The sequence below is a fragment of the Plodia interpunctella genome, chromosome 21 (genome assembly GCF_027563975.2).
Source record: "Plodia interpunctella isolate USDA-ARS_2022_Savannah chromosome 21, ilPloInte3.2, whole genome shotgun sequence".
NCBI lineage: Eukaryota > Metazoa > Arthropoda > Insecta > Lepidoptera > Pyralidae > Plodia > Plodia interpunctella.
In genome coordinates, this window is record NC_071314.1 from 2,059,435 (window position 1) to 2,080,993 (window position 21,559).

Below are 21,559 nucleotides of genomic sequence, written 5' to 3' on the forward strand. Positions count from 1 at the left end.
AAGTTACTTTGTAAACATGCTTACAATAAAACATTTATTATTCCTTAATCTTCCAGATTCTGCAATCTCATGAAGGTCTATCACATCCTTTCATTCGAAAGTCCTAATCTAAATGGATTTTTCAAAGGTTGAAGGTTGGACAGCGAAATCTTTATGCGTCAAATCCTCTTACCAAACAACAGTGATGCTTTGTCCGGTGGCTAAAATAGGCAATTTTTTGAAGTGTCATTTTCTTGACTAAATACTCTACAGCAGCGACGCCCCATTGCACAAGTTAAATTTGTTTTTCTATACTTCCTTTGCGATTCCCAACATCTTAACCGAGATAAAAACAAACATACTATCATATCGCTATCTGAATTAAGGCATTATCCTCTTGAGAAGCCAGTTTTATATAAATTAGCAAAGCAATATTTCCCAGTTATTGTTGGTTCAGTGAGGATTGCAGTATGGCTACTGAAGTTGTGAGTACAATTTTTAATATCTGCATACTTATGAGTATTATAGGAAATTTAAAACATAGTAATTTTAAATAATTTTACTTTTTAATAATTTTCTTTTTTTTTTAAGTTTAAACTTTTTTTTATAGATTCATGTATTTTTATATTTTATTATTTGTTTCGTAACTACTTGCATAATTAATTAATTGAAGTTATAATTTTAGTTTTATTTTATGTTGACGTGACCAGTTCAATCGAGCCTTCAGCCAGTTTTCACTCTCTTTTTATGACTAAAGCTGAATTAAAATAAAAACAAAGGCTCTTTTATACAAATAGTGCAATATTCAGATTACAAAATTAGTGTGTACGTTTATTTAAAAATAACTTTTTAATGAAAAATTTTTTTTTTTTTCTGAAACAAAAAAGAATATTTCCTATTATTCATACATTTCTTTTCATGTAACAGCAAAAGACCCCCGTGTCCATGATCGACCCGTCACAGCTTCTGCGCCCGGAGCCGACCTTCAACGACAAGCCCATCGACGCGTTCCGCGACTACTCCGTGAATGACTCCGACCCCATCAAGGAGCGCGTGCGCAGGACCTACTACCTCATGCACACCAATGTCACCGTCGACCTGGTCAAGCGTGAGTAACTTCTCTTTTAGTGTCGCAGCCTAGGGTCCACTTTCCTACTTTTTCGTCTCCACTTCTCACGGTCGTCGGCATCCCTAATACCATTGTCACGCATATCATCCTTGACGATATCAAGCCAGCACTTCTTGGGTTTGCTCCTTCTGCCAGGGCCAGGCGGGAGCGGCATAGACAGACATGTTCCCTTACCCATGTAGTCTTATCAACGCGGGCAGCTCTCCTGGAGTTTGTCTACTACGTCACTGACTTGAAGACTGCCGCTTCCGATTGCCGCCACATAGGTATTTTTAAAATGACAAATATTTTCCTGAAGCCCCAAGAGGTGTTCTGAGAAACCAAAGCTATAGGACTCTTTGAAAACGTCTGATGTAAACGAATATAGCAATTTCAATGACTTGTAATAAAAATGAAGGCACTCACGACGACTCGAAATAAATCTAGCCAATTGCCACTTCCAGTCGTTAGCTAAAAATAACCCCACAATTCATACACGTGGATACACCATTAAACTTATTGGAGTCACGAGATTCATGACAATAAAGACTATCGAGGACCTAGACTTGATCTGATCCGAGGAATAATAATAACAAGAATTATATTAATGTATAAATAAATAAATAAATGAATCTAATTAATCGTCCAGCTCTTCTGGACGAAGTGGCAACTGAAGGCGAAGCCATGGGACTGTCAATCAACGTTAATAAAACTAAATCCATGGTTATAGCGAAAAACCAGTCGGGCGCTCCCAATATTATGCTTCGCGGAATAAAGGTTGAAGGTGTACAGTAGTTTAGATATCTGGGCCGCTACTATACATCCACTTTAGACCACCAAGATAAAATAAAATGTAGGATTGGACAAGCCAAATCGGCTTTCTTCAAAATTACCAAAGTATTGTGTGACCCTAAAATCCCATTACCATTAAGACATCGCCTTATGAAATGTTATGTCTGGTCTATCCTGTTGTATGGCTGCGAGACATGGGTTCTTAGAAAAGATAGCTGTGATCGACTACAAGCCTTCGAGATGTGGTTGCTGCACAGAATGTTCAAGATTCCGTGGACCAGTTTTACATCCAATGTCAAAGTACTGCAACGAGCTAAGTGTCAACGCGAACTGATGACCCCCATTCGGAGGAGGAAAGCTGGTTTCTTTGGCCACATTCAAAGGGGACCCCAGTTTGAATTTCTAAGACTGATTCTTGAAGACAAAATCCCTGGCAAAAGACCTCCTGGCCGCCCTCGACGAAAGTGGTTTGATGACATAAAGGATTGGATCGGGCTTAGATACAACCAACTGAAAATAGCGGCCCAAAGTCCGCGAGGGTTTCCGTATGCTGACCTCCAAACTTCAATTCGTAGATGGCACCCCATGATGATGATAAATAAATAAATGAATTTAATAGATATTGGTAAATAGTAATTGTAGGATATGAAACTAGGGTCCTTCGTTTTTCAGGCGACGGTCATAACCAATGGAATGACCGCTTCAAACAGCACGTAGCAATAGTAGCCGCGTACCTCTATATTTTTTATTTCTATATAAATATTACGTTAATAAGATTTTTGGTCCCAATGTCCTAAACATTGGAATCATACATTAGTTTTGAAACAAAATAATCTTACTAAAGACAGAATATAAGTGCACAGATCTATATTGATAACCATAATTGATCTGTGTCGGCCCCACACGTGGTATTTTGAGAACAGATGTGTATTGTGACATTGTTTATATCTTCTGTTCTATAAGACACATGGCCTGTAATCTCTAATCATTAATCTGAGGGTCCATTCATCAGTCAGACGACCTTCAATCTTGTCAGTCTCAACAGTGACTAATCTAAATGATAAACTAGATACTAATATAATTATAATATCCTGGAACATATTCCAGTCAGTAATATTAGTCTGTTGCTTTATGAGGGCAACAGACACACACTTACTTAATAAAAATTGAACAATAAATTAAAAATACATTAATAAAAATATTGTAAGCAAAAACAAGATAAATAAATGTGTTTACATAGGTTTAACTTAGCGCTTATATAAGTAGCCAAGCCTGGAGGCGTTTAAAAAAAAAATATAAAAAATGACTCTTAAATAAGTACGAATTAAAAAAGTCATTGAATTAATAAGTTCTCACTAAGTTGTATTTATTTATAGACTGTGTGGTCAGCTCACATTTGACGGAGTGTAAACATCATTTTATGTTTTACCAACAGAGAAACGTGAAAAATGGCTGAAGTTCAACCACTTCAAGGCGACGATCAAGGAGGCGCTGATCAAGCTGAACGAGCTGGTGGACGAGTCGGACCCGGACACCGACCTGCCCAACATCGTGCACGCCTTCCAAACCGCCGAGAGGATCCGCCAGGACCACCCCAACGACGACTGGTTCCACCTCACTGGACTCATCCACGACTTGGGAAAGGTGACATTTTACAAATACTGATATGTGATAATCCACGATAAATTATACCTTATGGAAAAAAGTCACTTCACTTTCTCGGTACTTACTTACTTACATTGTTATATTACTGATAAAAAATTATACATAAATTTATATATAAAAAATGGTAAGCCCTTCTGGTATAATAGGGACCAACACTGTTTGAATGAGTTTCTTTCGGCATATCTTCTCAGCAGTGGTCGTTCCGAAATGCTAGTACGAGTAGTTTGTAGCTTTGATAAACATCATTTAATTTAGAATATGACGTGAAAAAGTGCCTGTGAAGGCCTAATCTCTGAATAAATGATTTGATTTTGATTTTGATTTCGGTTTGATCTTTCTCGGCCGCGTTAATTTTCTCGTATGCCCTTGTCCATATTTCAAACCACATGTACCTACGCAAAATTTCAAGAAGATTGGTTGACTAGCTTGAAGAGGTTACAAACAAAGAAACAAACCAACTTACTTTCGCATATAGAATATTAGTTAGGATCAGCGCAATCGAATCTTACTCGCGCCACACCAGTGTATACCAATCTGAGTATTGCTTGCGCTGAAGGATAACATCGTGAGGAAACCTGCACACTGGTTGACAGTTTAGCCTATTAGTGTGCGTACGACTACTTATAAATGTCGGAAAGCAATCTTAAAGGTCATGTCAGATGCCTTAGGCGACTTTAATGAAATTTTACACTAGTGTTAGCAATAACACACTGCATATGTAAGAAAAGGTATCTCGCTCTCCATAAGGTACCCTTTCTCGAGGATTGTTACTTATCGTTTAGTCCCTTCGTTACACTAAATAATTTTATTCTAATGTAAGTATTTTTCCGTTGTACAATGTGAGATGTGGGATTTTGTTGATCACTGTTTTTGCTTGCTGTGATGGCAATAATAACTGTTCATACTCCTGCCGAGAGCCCTGCTCATGGGCATATCATTTATTGATATATCATTGAGAAGTTTTTGGCGGGAGACCTACATGACATAAAACTCTCCAAAGGGCCTCTACGTGTTATGGTTCTATTTCACGCAATCCTCTCAAAGGACCGGACTATGTGCCGTGAATCACAAAAGGGGAAATAATAATACAATATATTTATTTTTTTCTACAATAAATAATATAATAACAATCTTGATTGCGCGTTGATAGTTGATAGTTGTGGAGAACCTGATGATGGCACTGGTGTGCGGGTTTGCTGGTCCTGCAATATTGTTAAGGAACTCATCATTTAAAATTCCACGGAACGCAATTAGTATCACATAACAAATACGAATAAATAGCGAATTATCTCAAGTTCCTTTTTAGCACATGGAAAATCACCCACCATATAACTTATCTCTGCGAAACACAACTACTGCTCCGTGTGATAACCCGTTATTTTATGTGTTGAACTTGAATTCATACGCACAATACTTACTATAATAGTTATATTGATGTTTCGACTTCGCCTGCGTATTCACATATCGTGGGGTACAGGCGAAGTCGCGGGTGACATATCACTTACCAGGCCATCTATTGCAGCACAAAAATTACATATATTATTTATACCGATTCGACAAGACATGAAAGTTGCTATATAAGTATATATACATAACTAAACTTAAACTAGTTAAAAAATAATAACAGTCTTTAGCTACGAAATCGCTTGTAATAAAAAAGAAACTAAATCTATAAGAAGTTCCGTTATACCTCTTTTTTTTTCCCTTGCACATAATTATTTATTTACGCTTTATGTATGTGCGGATGTTACGTATTACTTTGTATGTTATGTCAATGAACAATATGATTACAGTTGTAGGTATTTTTTGTACTAATCAGCCTATGATTAGATAATAAAAACCATTTGACGAAAACCGTACTGTTTTTATCGATATCTTTATTATATTAATGAAGTTTTTTTTTATTTGTTTATTTAGACGTGGGAAAGTTTTGTAATATCTTGTTTTATTTGACCGATATAATTCCTAATGGTTATTGTGCCAGACTAACCTCCGAGGTCCCGGCTTCGTCCTCGGCTACGTTAGATGGAAAATAAATAAATATATATATACGGACAAATCACACAGATTGAGCTAGCCCCAAAGTAAGTTCGAGACTTGTGTTATGGGATACTAACTCAACGATACAAACATAAACATCCAAGACCCGGGAAAATCAGAAAATGTTGTATTCAAAACGTAACATAAATGCTGTTATTATATAAATATAGACTATTACGTAACAACATACAAATTTAGACAATACATCAAGAAGAATTTATATATTAAGAACAAGGTTTATACATACAAAACAATCAGTAGTGGTAGCAAGGTGATCGTTGCTCGATCGCCACACAGGGAAGATCTTCCCGCCAGACTATTTGTTGCACCTATGGAACCGCACGGCCCGGTGTCACGTTGGAGTTTGTATATATTCTTCGAATTGTAAACGCTCTGTGTGCGCGGTCCAGGCTTGTTACTTTCTATCGTGAGTCGACCATAGCGCCATCTGTCCGTAGAGTTGTGGGTCAGAAGATCCACATGTGTGGCTTGTATATTACTTTGGTCGGCTTCCGTATCTGCGGTACTGTGGGAAACGTCGCCACAAGTTTATTAGACTATGGGAAGCCGAGCCGTCCTAAATCCTAACTAATATTATAAATGCGAAAATAAGTTTGTTACCTCTTCACGCTTTACCTGCTCAACCAATCTACTTGAAATGTAGTTAAAGTTAATAATGTAGTTTGAAGTACGGAGAAAGACATGAGAAAGACATGACAGGGGTACCTTTCATCCTGGAAAACGCGGGCGATGCCGCGGGCAAAAGCTAGTTACAATTGCGTTTATCAGGTGATGGCGTTCTACGACGAACCTCAATGGTGCGTGGTGGGCGACACGTTTCCCGTGGGCTGCAGGTGGGCCGACTCCATCGTGTACGGCCCTGACAGCTTCAAGGACAACCCTGACACATACAACCCTAAATATAAGTGAGTCTTATAACTAATTTTAAAATTATATCTGTGTATAGGAGATAGGAAATAAATAGGAGAGGACTATTTAGGTCAATAGAAGCTAAAACGATAAATACGCACGTACCTTTTATATTTCGGTCCTTTCGCTGAGTCAGTCGCTCCGGTGAGCACAGGTCCTTATAACACGACTCGAAACGTCCCAAGTACTACAAAGTACGTGCGCGTTTAATACCTGCATTAAGCAAATAAATGAGTCTTTAGGATAAAGACTAAAGCCAGGTATAGCCGAAGATAAGCATGATACACGTAAGCGTAACCAACGAAGACCGGCTGCACCTGGATCCAGCTGAGAATATAACGGCTAAACCTAGGACGGCAAACGACCAAGCAGGTCACCAGATGGTAAGTGATCACCGCTGCCCAGAAACAGCATCAACGCCTGAAACACAGGATGTTTTACTTCCTAGCTCAGGCATCATTGTTTTTATGGTTATTTTTCTTCATAGTATTTCCTCATGGCTGAGGGTCGTGGTCATTACTTGGAATAAAACACACAACAACTATATTGGCACAATTTAGGAGTGGTTTGTCATTGCCTTCTCCATAAACCTAGGTCTAGTGGAATTGTATTTGACAGGCTTAAATACATTTAATTGATAATAACGTGTGATTATCGACGGAAAACTAATACTAGACCGAAACTATAGTCGACATTTCAGTCGATAAATCACACAAAAATGACCCGTATTTACGGAGTAATTTCAAGTCTATATAATATATAGACTTGAAATTATATAAATATATAATAATTTTAATTTTCAAATTACTTCGTGTCAGTTTTAATCTTGAAATAAACTTTTTTGTCCCTAGCACGAAGTACGGTATGTACGAGCCGCACTGCGGTCTGGACAACCTGATGATGTCCTGGAGCCACGACGAATACCTCTACCAGTTCCTCAAACACAACAACGCTGAGATCCCCGAGAAAGGGCTCTACATGATCAGGTTAGTTCACTCAGAATGTCACAAATATCAAAAAGAAAATCGAAACATTGGCGAAACTAACAAAAAATTCTCTAAAACTAGCAATAACTTTTTCATCTATGTTTCATTTAAACTTAATCTTAAACTAGAATTTTTGGTTAAATCTCTCTCTCTCATTGTTATGTGTTCCCGGTTTCATTCGCGACTGCAACGCCGCGATGGCCCGGACTCGCGTTAAAAATAAACCTTAAAACGTTAAAGATTCTGATTCAGATTCTTTAAAGATGTGAAAGATTTATAAAGTCTATATTCGTCAGGTTCCACTCGTTCTACCCGTGGCACGCGGGCGGCGACTACCGGCACCTCACCAACGACAGAGACGACAAGATCCTGGAGTGGGTGCTCGAGTTCAAGTGAGTTACAAATAAATAATTATTCCGGAGTACCTCCTATATACATCGATACTATTATTATAAACAGGTAAATGTTTGTATGTTTGAGGCGGTAAATCCGAAACTATCGAACCGATTTCAAAGATTCTTTTACCATTAGAAAGGTACTTTATCAAAGATTGCTATATTTGAGATAAAATATAGCCTATATTTTATCTCAAAATTCCCACAGGAGCGAAGCCCCGGGCAACTTCTAGTATCATACTTAGTACTATAATTTCATAAAATGGTTATCAACTTTTCTCAGGTTGCCTAAAGGCAATGACATTGATAACTTCCGCCATCTAGTGGGACTGTTTGTAAACACACAAACTAATATTTATCCGTTCTGGTGTGACGGTTTCCTCACGATATCTTTCATCGGAAGAAAGCTGTGGTCTATGAAAACTGCCTTACATGAGTCAGAATGTTACATACCTAGTTATTAATATTAATAGTTTATAATGTAATTTAAAGACCGGCTACGCTCCTGTGATAAATAAAATTTAAAAAATCTTTATTTCTATACCTTACCTGGTCAAGTTCTACAAATAAACATAAAAAAATAATTTAAAATAGGTACAATAAAAATGGTGTACGGTAGCGGTAGTCCGGTGAAGGAAAACATCGTGAGGAAACCTGCACACTGGTTGATAATTATTAACTTGTGTGTGAAATGGAGAAGGCAATGGCAAACTCCATTAATAGTGCCAAGAAAGTTGTTGTGTATGTTTAATACCACGCAATGACCACGACCCTCAGACATGGCGCAGCTAGTAAATTAATATATTTCGTTTCCAGCAAATACGACTTGTATACTAAGAGCGAACAGATCCCGGACATCGAAGCCCTGTGGCCCTACTACGAAGGGCTCATCAAGAAGTACATACCCGGAGTCTGCGAGTGGTGAACATACATACATATAACGAAATAATAATAAAAAATTAAATAATATTAAAATAATATACAATTATATATTCAATAATGGACACAGAATATACGAATGATATGTAAAAAGTACATTTATATTAAATTATTCGTTTCATATAATATCTATTTTATCTAATGAAAGGTTCACTAGAATACTTCCTTGGTATTGTTGTATTTTATTAAATAAAAATAGGTGAAGTTTAATATTATATTTTCTCATGTAGACTGTACTTACTATATAGTATATATATATTAATAAATATATATGTATCCTTAATATTTGTGTTATTCTACACCGATATTATGCCATTGCATTATTTTTGAGCAGAATCCCGCATTCGGCTACGGCCTGCAAAAAAAGAGGTCATTCGCAAAAAATATTTTTGTGTGCATTATTCATAAAAATAAGTTCGTAGTGACCCATCCTTACGTTTCAGCATTTTTAGCCTTCAATGTAATGTTCTTATATCTGTGGCTTTAGCTCACGATCTCATTTCATTTCAATGTTTCCCGTATCCATGGGAAATTCGGGAAATCTACTCTTCTCCCTCTTACCTAGTATGTGTACTAAATAAATATTTTTTTATTATATTACAAAAATGTATAGAGATGACGATGGTTCATTGATTGCTTTCAATTAGCCTTGGGGTGACATTACCTATTTGCGAACGGACATCTTTTATAGCTACGCTGGTTCTGCATTATTCGTGTTACTCGACATAGAACTATTATTATTACTCTGACTGAAGCCTACTTTTTTTTAAATAGCCATTTATGTCCCAGTGTTGGGCAAAGGCCTCTCGCTATTTCTGTCAGGACTCTCGGTCCAGTGCTACATCGCGAATCTCTAATCATTAAAAAAAAATATTTAACCCAACATCTGTAACAGGGTGTCAAAACACCCTATAGCATAATACTGGATATAATGAAAAAATAAATAAACAAAAACTAAGTTTGTGTCAAAATTATCGTCATCTATAGCGTGGTGTTTGTATAACCTTTGAGTTATGAACCCCATATCTGGTATCTGAGATACATTTAAGATTTGCTCTTCTCTCGTACATGCTAGTGTGCATCTCAGTTCTGAGTCGGACCGACGAACGCCAGACAAAATGAAGATTTTAGTGGTGAGTTTATTTATTTAAATTATTATGTGAAATATTTTTGAGTAACTACGATATTAAGAACTTAAATAAATAGCGAAGGAATGCCATCGCCGTGGTAATATTTTATATGTTTTTACTATACCGAATAATAATCCAAAATTTTAATAGATATGCTAAGTAAAAATATATATATGAAAAATTTTTGATGTACATTGGAGTTTGAAAATTGTACCATAATTTTAGCTAACTACACGTGTTAATTTTATTTATTACTTAACAGTAACCGCGATGTTTGATATATTTTATATCAATCAGTAATTATTGTATAATATTTTTTATGCTATAACTAGGCATTTTTTTTTATAACACTTTATAAATATATATAATAAAGTGAGATGACCCAAAGCGAAACAAAAACAACTCTATAATAAGTGTGCCCAAAATTTTATTAGCAATAGGTATAGATTTTTTATTTAGGTTATACTACTAATATTATAAAGCGAATTGTACTTTTGTTTTTTACTTTGTGACAAATAAACACTAAAAACTACTGGATCGATTTTGATGAAATTTGACACACATACCTAAAGAGAAAAGCTTCAAGAGTGTCATAGACTTCTTCATGGTTTTAACCAAGAGAAGCCAGCGCGAGACGCTAGTCTGTAAATTAATAACAGTTAAATATTATGTACTAATTGGCTACTTGAGATAATAGCTTAATTAGGGTGAAATAAATCACGAACAAGATTAGATGTTAGAACTAGTTAGGTATGTAATAACATTAGATGCTTTTAAAAGTAGTATAAGTAGGTAGGTACTTATTTACAATATTTCATTAATTCCTAATCGTTTTTCAAAAATTCAAGAAAATAATCTTGTGTTTTCAGCTCATATAACTCGTAAATTATTGTAAAAGTAAAAATTACCGAATGGTTTGTTAAAAGGTACCTATTAACAATCCATTCAGACATATATTTAATATACAAATAAATAAATAAAAAATTAGGACAAATCACACAGATTGAGCTAGCCCCAAAGTAAGTTCGAGACTTGTGTTATGGGATACTAACTCAACGATACATAGTATCGTTGAGTTTGTATCCGGGTCTTTGGTGTTTATCTATTTATGTATTTGTTATAGAACATAGGTTCTATAACAAATACATAAATAGATAAACACCAAAGACCCGGTTCAATCAGAAAAAGATCATTTTCCTTCATGACCCTAACGGGGTCGGTTCAGAGGCAAGCACTTTACCACTGCGCCACCGAGGTCGTAAAAAAAATGTTTTTATGCAATACTGTAATTTAGTTGTTTACTTTTAGTATGAGTTAAGTTATAAGTAGACTGAATTTGAATTTCGTATCGAAATATTAGTTTTTCTTTACCTATATTGACGAGATGATTGACCTCTGAACTGAAAGGTCATACGAAGAAAGTTGGATGTTTCGTTCCATGTAAATAGTGAGTCGTGGTCACTCAGCCATAAGGAAACCACATAGGAATAGAGAGAGTACGTTTCGGCAGTAGTCGACCGCGCGTGATTTAAAACACATGCATGTGATCATGTCATGTGGATTTCACAATGTGTCTGACTATGCCGCTCTTGCCTTGTCACGGCAGATGAGACAAATCCAAGAAGTGCTGGCTTGATGTAGTCAAGGACAATGGTCTGACAACTAGGGATGCGGACCCTGGGCTCAGACGCTCAAGAAATCGGGATAACGTTCAGATGAGAGAGAGAGACAGATGTTTTGTGAATTTCAGCAATGGTAATATATCTGCGGTGCCTTGTGATAATAGCTTAATGTTCCCTTCCAGGAATCCCCTATGTCCATGCTGGACCCCTCGCTCTTGCTGCGTCCAGAGAAGTGCTACAACGACAAACCAATCGACGCGTTCCGCGACTACTCCGTGGACGACTCCGACCCCATCAAGGAGCGCGTGCGCAGGACCTACTACGACATGCACACCAACATGACCGTAGACTTTGTTAAAGGTAGGTCTCCTTCTTTTCCAGTGAAAATTGCAGATAATAATTTATTTAATTTAGTCCCACGTCAAACAGACGGCCGATTGTAAAATTACAGTTAAAATAATAAAACATCGTAAGCGTCGCGCCAAGAATACCTACTTGCATATATGTATACTAAAACAAGCTAAGCTGAAGTCAGTCTTCCCAATTGCTTCTGAAGTCCATTTAGACTAGCCTCGATTTCCTTATCTCCAGGTAAAATGGAGAAATGGCTGAAGTTCAACCACTTCAAGGCGACGATCAAGGAGGCGCTGATCAAGCTGAACGAGCTGGTGGACGAGTCGGACCCGGACACCGACCTGCCCAACATCGTGCACGCCTTCCAGACCGCCGAGAGGATCCGCCAGGACCACCCCAACGACGACTGGTTCCACCTGATCGGACTGATACATGACCTTGGAAAGGTGCGGTTCTTTTATTAGCAAATGATTTCTGATTTGTGAGCGTTATATAACAGATGCGCACCGGGGCTTCGCTTCGATCGCGCATAATAATAAGCAGAGTGTAATGAAATATGTACCTGTGATACACACGAAGTCGTAAGACACCTTGCTTAGTTCCTTTATTCGAAATTTTAAGTTAATACCAATGGTTTCCGTAATACCACGACTAAAATCTAACCATTTCGTATACAATTGTAAAAAATAAAAAATTATAAAAATGATAACCTTTTTTTTTAAGTCGGTTAAAAATTGTTATTTTACACCCTGTACAGCTTCAAGTAATCATTAGGATATAGTGATCCAACCTGTATTGTAGTTTAGAGATAACATGAGCAATTGTTTTCCAGGTAATGGCGTTCTATGACGAGCCACAATGGTGCGTGGTGGGGGACACGTTCGCAGTGGGCTGCAAGTGGGGGGAGAACGTCGTGTACGGCCCGGATAGCTTTAAGGACAACCCCGACACTTACAACCCTAAATATAAGTAAGTTTGTCTATCAAACACGACTTTTATAATATACACGCAATATCTGACCGCATCTTTCACTTCGTTACAAAATAAACATTTTCCCTTGCTCACAAGTTTAAATCATATGTAATCGCCTAATTAGATAACCTATTATTAGGGTTCCGCACCGAACCCTTATAAAATCACTCGAGCAACTAGTTTGTTCATACAGTGAGCCAAAAAAAAAATTTTTGGATTTTTCAAAATGGTCAGACTGACCATACTAATATTTACTAAGATTCTAAAACTATTTCAGTACGGAATATGGTATGTACTCTCCCAAATGCGGCATCGAGAACCTGATGATGTCGTGGGGCCACGACGAGTACCTGTACCGGTTTCTTCTCCACAACAAGGCCAAGTTCCCGCTAAAAGGCCTCCACATGATCAGGTGAGGCCTTATCAATAATTGCCTGGAAGAAATTGCTTGCGATAATTTATTTTTGAATACCTAGTTCTAATGTTTCTTCTGCAAATGTCTTGCAAATCTTGCAATAAAGAGTTCATTCATCTTTAAAGTTTTAATGGTAATATAATAAAAAGTGTGCCATATAGCGTTAAGTCCACCATTAGTACGCATTTTTTTGTAATGAAGTTTTAAATAAATGTATCTATAAATATAAATGTAACTATTGTATTTTAGATACCACTCGTTCTACCCGTGGCACGCCGGCGGCGACTACCAGCACCTGCTCAAAGACAGCGACGAGGAAATCAGACAGAATGTCTTGGAATTTAAGTAAGTAAATTTTTTGTTCATATCTAGCATGTGAGCTGAGATTCTTCTCCACCTATCTATATCATATATATTTAGTTCGCCGTATAGCTAAATGTGGCCTAAGGTTCGCATAGCCGGCTCCGTCTACCTCGTAAAGGATTAAAGACGTAACACTAGTTCTGTATGTAACTGTGTTGTTTGAATAAGTTTAACTTTTTTTATTTAATAAGCTCAAATTAGTACACTATATGCTCGAAAACATCAAATAGCGAGCTGTATTTATTATTTTACATAAAATTTCCGTTTCCTTGTGTGTTTCAAGATTTGTCAATTAAAACTTAATTTTTCTTTTCAGCAAATACGATTTGTACACAAAGAGCGCCGGGATCCCGGACATCGAAGCCCTGTGGCCCTACTACGAGTCCCTCATCGACAAGTACATCCCAGGAGAACTGGAATTCTAGACCTAGGCATAACCTCAATTTATATATTTATGTATCTACTGTCACGTGAGACAGACGATAACTAACCGTCTGGGAGGCAAATTGTGATAAAATTCAAATATACTAGTAAAAATGTAAATACAATGTCATAATTTTAAGTGTTATTTAACGAATTAGTTTTTACTTATTATACTAAATTTATTATAATTTTGTACTGGAATAAATATTTTGCAATGACTTCAGCTTTGGCAATCCATATCCAAGATCTCAAACGAACAATCCCCAAATATTGCTTTCCCGCGAGTCATAAGCCAGCTACAAACCGCGTTTTTTTTACTTATTCAGTCCAAAAACATTTCACAATATGGTCGGTACATGGAATATAATACCTTCCATAGTAAATAAACAGTGAAAGAAGAAAAACAATTTTAAACTTTCCATACTATGTCCGATCCGCTGATCAATTTGTATGGGAGACCAAAACAATGTTATTTTTTTACATCAATTTCAAATTTAAATAATTTATACAGAAATTAGACCTTCACATGCACTTTTTCTCGTTAATTTTTATATTAAATAGTTATTTCTCACAAGCTATAAACTACTGACATTTCGGAACGACCACTGCTGAGAAGAAATGCCGAAAGAAACTCATTTCAACAGTGTTGGTCCCTATCATGCCTTTCTTTTGATATACAGGGTTACTGGTACCAGTATTTATATATATTTGATACCAGTAACCCTGATACAGAGTTTCACCATCCGTATCTGAACACAAAATTTGTGCACTGTAACAAAAATTACCGTCTAAAATTTTGGGGAAATTAAATTAATACACAACATTAATCATAATAAACCAGGAACTTTATTTAAGCTATATTTACAAAAATACAATCTCTCAAAATAGACAATAATTATCCTACAAGACATAGCTTCAACAACCGAGTCGAATAATAACACAATATCACACCGGCCCCTAATAATTTAATTTGACTAACAACTTGAAACCTCAACTCAATACAGTCTAAAATTGAGAAGACGAAATTTTGACAACTATTTTTTTTAATTTTTTTTTCTTTATAATGTTGGGGCAAGGTATACATATGTCCGAGCGTAACAAGATTTTTGCTTCACAAAATATAGCCGTAAATTGATATCAAAATGTCAAAATATTAATTTCTAATATTACAAATCTTTCGGCTTATTAAAGTTTAAAATGGAATAAAAATAGTCGACAGAGACTCACAGAATTATCATTTTAAGGAATTATATCATGGAAATGTCCGTTCATTCATATTAGTATAGACATAAAGTTATGCATACAAAAACCTTTAAAAATGCAAAAATTCACTAATCTCAATCACATTGGAACATGAAGAGAGCAGCGAAGTTTGAGTTATTCTTCAATGATGAAATAGTTATGAGAACTAGCAAAAATTAAGAAATCTGAATGAATAACTGAGTGCGAGAGAATGATCCCAGATATCGTAACAAGAAAAAATAATATTTTTTTATTAGTTATTTCGATTTCCTTAGGGAATATAATCTTCACAATATATTTATAGTAGATAAGCATAAAGTTATACATGAGAAACACAACACATATTGGACGTTGTTAGATAATTCATCATACATCTTTAATAAATTATGCAATAACATCAAATCCATTCAATTTTCTACTACGTCTTGTCAATGTATTTTCGGAAGAACAAGAAAATGTGACGTTCTACGTGTAAAAGTATCTTATGGTCGATATTTAGGTATATTTCTGTAATCTGCTAATTAAAAGCTATCCAGACCAGAAATAAAATAAAACATACAAAACCCGTGGAACGTCACAAATATAGTGACGAATTGTAAATCTCCTTTTTTGCAGTCAGTCAAAAATCCACAATAATGTCTCTAATAAACTCGCGGTAAATGGCATTAAAATACCATTGATTACATAATGGTTATCACAAATACCTTATATAGAATATACGATTATATATATAATTGGAAAGACTATATCTATGTATCTATAGCGATTAAAGTTATAACTAACTTAGATGGACAACGGGACATGTATAACTTTACTATATGCAGTGTTCGGTCGAAGATATTATTATGACGTATAGAAAATATTTTGTAAGATAGACAAAGGTACAAAAGAATATATTGTCTATGCCTCCTTTCTGTATATTTCGAATATTTTGAAAGCTAATATTTCAGTAGTGATAGAATTGTTTTGTTTTCAAAAAAAAAATGTGGCTATAAGTAAATTCACTTACTAATGAAAAATACCATAACACAATTTAAAGTTGACTAGCGGAATTGTTATTAGTGTTAAATAATTGTTAGTTTTATTTTCACTTTATCCATGAACTATAAATCCATGGAAACGCTCCCACTTGTACACAATACATAATTATGTTTCATATGAATTGTGCCCGCTAACTAGCCTCAATTAACAGCTCTCTCGCATACAAAATTAGACTTCACAACACAGACAATAAGGTTCACATCGCTTAGCAGTCTACTCAATCACAATGTATATAATTTACATGTAAACTACGTGTTATATAGACTATATACGTCGCAAGGCCCGGTCACTAAGGCTGGATCATTCTTATCTACCCTAACGTTGTTTAGTTTTACCTATAACTAATTTCAAATTTTCGCTTTTCATCATTAATTGCTTAATACAGGTATTAATCGCGCACGTACTTCTTATAATACTACGTTTCGGGTCGGGGCATAACAGGTACGTGTGCGTTTAACACCTGCACATTATTTATATGTAGGTAATGTATTTTTAGTTGAGGAGATAAAAGCTAAACAACGTTAATCCAACTACTATCTATATCAGTCTCTTAAATGGAAAGACAGTTACTTTACCTGAAGGTTTTACACAACACACCTTAAAGTTTCTGCAAGATAAGTATTCGAGATAAGCCTTTTTATCAATGACGTAAGTTTACTTTTAATTAATTTTAGTTTTAAGGCGCTTTTCTAATGGAATGGATACTTGAAAATGTGTTGTGTATTATCTAGTCGATCAATTCCTTAGTCCTATTTAAATCCATCTACAAGGCCAAATGAAGGCAATTCATCTCAATTCTACCTCAAAAATATCACTTGCCTAAAGCATTTAGGAATGTTATACATTTATTAATGTAAGTAATTTAAATCCATTGCTTTGATAAATTTTTCTGCCAAAATAGTTCACTTATGATTGTTTACGTTAGGTTTATAAAAATATTCGACACACATCGAGTATTTCAATTTAATTTATTTTTCAATTCTTTACATATCAAGAATTATGTATCGAAATTCACGTCGCCACTAGCGATAAATTATTTCCTTATGTGTCACTGCAAATTTCAAAGTAGTAAAATACTAAAATCGTGTTTTAAGATCTCAAAATCTGCAGTCGCGATTTGATGACGAATAAAAAAATTGCTGACAAAATGGCATCATAAAAATCTCATGGGGCAAATTCAATTAAATAAATAAAACTTTAATCAAGCCCACGCCACAAATGCTTCGCGTTTAGCCACTTGCTGGGACCAATTTCAAATCAACTCACGATTCGAGCAAGAATCGATTGTAATCGAGTTACGTCTCGAAGTGTTTGTATATGCTGGTGACGTACGCCATCACCTGCTGCCAGTCGGGCCGCTCCTGCTGGATCATGTCCTGGATGTTCTGTCAACAAATAGAAGATTGATCCAATCACACGGATAGACTATGGTGGGACGTCGATTAATACATGTAACTGATTGTGATTGTGACGCACAGTCTATGGGACACGGAACTTTGCAGTGGGTAAGTAAGAATTGAATTCCCTCGCCGTAATTTTTGGGAGCCTTGATTTCCTGACAGACCCTCAAATTCGGCTATGTTATTATTTTGATATGACCTTTCTATTACTTTTCGACGATTATGTATGCGTTTAAATGTGATTAATTATAACATTAAGTATTAAGATTGCCCTCTCATTGAAGTTATGCGGTTACTTGGTCTATGGACCAAACAATATATATAATATATACAATGTGTATATAATAGGATATAATGCAACCGGGAATTCGCACATATGAGAGAGAGAAAGAGAGAGAGAGCGAGAGAGAGAGACTCACCAGCGTAGTAGGGATCCCCACGGACTCGGCGGCGGCGAAAGCCATAGAGAAGTTGGTCCGCTTGTCGTTGGGCGACAGCGCGACGTAGTTGATGCGGCCGTCGCCCAGGTACGAGTGCAGCAGCGCGCACAGCGCCAGCCCGTCGTTCCACGACGAGCTGGTAGATACGGACAAGGAGGTTATCTTGTGTAGCCCTAGATCACTTTTTGCCAGTCATTCTACGATCATTTCAAACCATTGAAAAATTAACCTTAAAGTAGAAATTATTAGAACATTTCGTCAACAATATCTACACTACTCATTTATAATTGTTTTTTAGCTCTAAACATACATATGATTACATCTATTTTTTTTTAAATACCAATTGACTCACCTAAAATTAGTAATGTCTATATTGTTGTACCCCAGCGTCTTCTGCTGGCACCACTTGAGCAGCGCATTGCGTTTCGACCCGCCGTTCTTCTGCAGAGCATTTAACGGGTCCTTCCGCTCACCTGTGTGCGAATATACAATGTAGAACATATATATTTAGCTATATATTTACTGTTGTATTTAGAAAATAATAGATAATAATATTTACAGGATGGAGTGTCATTAACTCTTATTGTTATTATAGCTACCGTATTGTCGGTAAAACAGCTCGCATTAAAAATGGTACTCGTCGGTAAAGTGACTCATAAATGTTATCTGTTGTCAGCACCTATGTATTGGCTATATAAAACGAACGTGCAAGCATTGTAGAGACTCAGTCTTAGCTCTGGGCTTTATTTTACATATAACGTATTTGTATTGCTTAAAATAATGCTTATAATTAATAAGTGTAGTTTTGAATTAAATGTCCATATAATCCAGGGGGTAGTTTTTTGTTTTACCCGAGCGGTACCGTAACAGGCAGCCTGTTCAAAGTAAAAAGAAACTAGTGCACATATCCTTTTAGAAATTAAAGGCACTAATTTAAAGATACAGTTGTAAATAGCAGTTTTGGTAAGTTAAAAATTATAAATGGACGACTGATTGATTTTTATTACTGTCCATTTTTTACTGTCGCAATAATTAATCAAACGCCATTAAATTAAATAACTGCTCAATATGTTTTTCAACTGATCATAATAACATCTCGAATAATCAAATAACAGATAATAAATCTCGAATAATCAAAAAATTAGTTCCCGAAATGAAAAATGTAACAAAATGCACTCACATATATCCCCGTAGCTGTTCCTCCTGACGAAGGACTCGATGGCCTTCTGCTGCAGCGAGAGCGCGCGCTGCTCGTCCGGGATGTTGGCGGGCGGCGGCGAGTCTGCCCCGCGTTAGACACGTAAGCGTGACGGTTACTGACAGGGCTTTTAGTGGGACGTCTACCCGACTAGCGTATGTCGTTTTTTTGTAGACATTTCACTTGAAATGCGTGGTTTTATGTAATTGTATGTTGGTTTAATTTATGATATGATTGCGAGTTAAATAAAATCTAATGTTAGCAACAGCACACTCGATAATACAACAGATCAAAGTTAGCCTTAAAAAATATTCTGTTCATGTACTTACTTAATTTTCTAAGTAGGTATTGTATGGAGATGTATGAAGAAAACTTAATTATCATCCAATTCATAAAAATCACATACGCTGTGTGTGGGGCAGATTTTTGAACATAATCTTGAAATATATTTCTATTTATTAAATAGATATTAATAATTTATTATATAAAAAGTAACCCTGGCATGTAACCGTCTGAAATTGCAACACATAGCAGTTTGTCACACAATAATTAATATATCAAATAAATAACCTTATTTGTAGTAAAAAATAATTTTAATATTAATCTCTGTAATACTTAAGTATATTTTACACTAACTGCTGTTATTTTAACTACACACAAAAATAAATACATATTACTTGCTACGTATTATATACATATTGACACAATTTTGCTTAAAAAATGCACACCAACCAAGCTCTAGTAGCAAAACAAGAATGATGTTGATTTAAACAACATTTTTAAACCCGGAAAATGTTGTGTTATTTCAATTAATTATTAACCAATTTATAGATTCGAGATCAAGGCAAAGATTATTAAAATAAAAAAAAAACAGAAGAGCACACATGCATTAGTATATAGCAACAAGTTAGGCACAACACGGTTAGAAAATCTATACGTCCGGGTCATGCCGCCATGCTGGAAGAAAAAGCACTTACATGCAGTCAGCTTTAAAGCCTACTTGCAACTTGACTGGCAATCTGCTGCGAGAAAGGGATGCACGTATACAATAGAAAAGAAAGTCCATATTAATTATCTTTCTTATATTTATTTGCATCCTTTTCTAGTTGACAGATTGCTTCGTGAGTATATTTAAGTACTTAAGTATAGTTAGTTCAACTTGATAATTAAAATTATATAGACACATTCAGGGAATGTTTCAGCACTTTCTGATAAAATATCATACTGTAATCTGACAGATAAACTAACCGCTAGAAAAATCTGCTTGAAATGATTGGCCAGTTAGCCCAATCCAACACTTGTGAAACTGTTATGTATAGGCTATCAGATAATTTATCAGCAAGCGGCCTTTTTAATGATTGCGTTTCTCAAACTTATGGTTGGTTCCACATTTCACAATTAATAAAATTGGAACTAATATTTTATAATTTCAAGATCTATTTTTATCTGTCAGATTACTACTGCACTATTCGTCATAGTACCACCGGCCTTCTGAATATCATTGCATAGTTATAGGGTGGGTTATAATGTTTCACCTCATAATAACCAATGAATTTAGTTAAATAATACCAACACAACAGATCTTGTTTATCTGAACAAATGAATATTAACAAAAAATCAAGTATTCTAATATTCTATCAGGAGGCCACCAGCCAAATAATATTGCTATATGGAGTTATGTCCACCATTTTCATATTTTTATTTTTGCAATATAGTTTTGAAAAATAAAATGTATCTCTAAAAACTCACCAGTGGTGATAGGTGCGGTGCGCACGCTGCGGGCGGGGGTCTTGGGGGCGAAGGGGGCGGGGAGGGCGGGGAGGCCGTTGGGGGGCGCGGGGGGCTCCGACATGCCGTTCTTCAGGGGGTTGCTGGTCGCCGACACTACTGTCGTTTGCTGAGAAATAGTCATTGATTGAATGAGAAAGAGCTAAAATATGTGTTATAAAATACTTGTTACCAATTCGTATGTATATAATTTTGTAACAGCCTGTATAATTCAAAAAAGTCGCTTACATTTTTTTAGCTTTAAGAATAAGCATATTAATTTGTGCGACATATGTTAGTACATTTAAATGTTGAAATTCGCCAACACATAATTCTAACGCGTCGTTATATTAACGCT

At 35.8% G+C, this 21,559-nt stretch overlaps 3 protein-coding genes across 27 annotated transcripts in view; 2 read left to right on the forward strand and 1 right to left on the reverse strand.

Annotated features, from left to right (window-relative positions):
• The first annotated feature begins 308 nt into the window (after nt 1-308).
• LOC128679406 (inositol oxygenase-like) lies at nt 309-9,117 on the forward strand. Its single transcript, XM_053761638.1, has 7 exons — nt 309-464; nt 907-1,087; nt 3,315-3,523; nt 6,374-6,510; nt 7,366-7,500; nt 7,797-7,892; nt 8,712-9,117. Exons 1-7 carry the CDS (start codon nt 450-452, stop codon nt 8,818-8,820), a joined length of 882 nt encoding a protein of 293 aa, XP_053617613.1. The 5' UTR covers nt 309-449; the 3' UTR covers nt 8,821-9,117.
• Nucleotides 9,118-9,809: 692 nt separating this feature from the next.
• LOC128679407 (inositol oxygenase-like) lies at nt 9,810-14,331 on the forward strand. Of its 2 annotated transcripts, XM_053761639.1 has the most exons (7): nt 9,810-9,967; nt 11,769-11,946; nt 12,178-12,386; nt 12,773-12,909; nt 13,190-13,324; nt 13,577-13,672; nt 14,007-14,331. In XM_053761639.1, the coding sequence occupies exons 1-7, from the start codon at nt 9,953-9,955 to the stop codon at nt 14,113-14,115; spliced, it is 879 nt and encodes a 292-aa protein (XP_053617614.1). In that variant the 5' UTR covers nt 9,810-9,952; the 3' UTR covers nt 14,116-14,331. The 2 variants fall into 2 exon arrangements, with proteins under 2 accessions (XP_053617614.1, XP_053617615.1); XM_053761640.1 differs by lacking the exon at nt 13,577-13,672.
• A 605-nt stretch (nt 14,332-14,936) lies between these two features.
• The window catches only part of spdi (split discs), a 48,791-nt gene continuing 42,168 nt past the window's right edge, over nt 14,937-21,559 (reverse strand). For 23 of the 24 annotated variants that reach the window (XM_053761608.1, XM_053761609.2, XM_053761610.2 and 20 more), the window contains 5 exons: nt 21,184-21,331; nt 19,417-19,518; nt 18,589-18,709; nt 18,216-18,372; nt 14,937-17,781 (listed from right to left, as the gene is read on the reverse strand). In XM_053761608.1, the coding sequence (XP_053617583.1) occupies nt 17,692-17,781; nt 18,216-18,372; nt 18,589-18,709; nt 19,417-19,518; nt 21,184-21,331 (618 nt within the window). In that variant the 3' untranslated portion in view covers nt 14,937-17,691. Of the gene's footprint in view, nt 17,782-18,215; nt 18,373-18,588; nt 18,710-19,416; nt 20,392-21,183; nt 21,332-21,559 lie in introns of those variants that run through there. The other variant, XR_010370197.1, reaches the window with a different exon arrangement.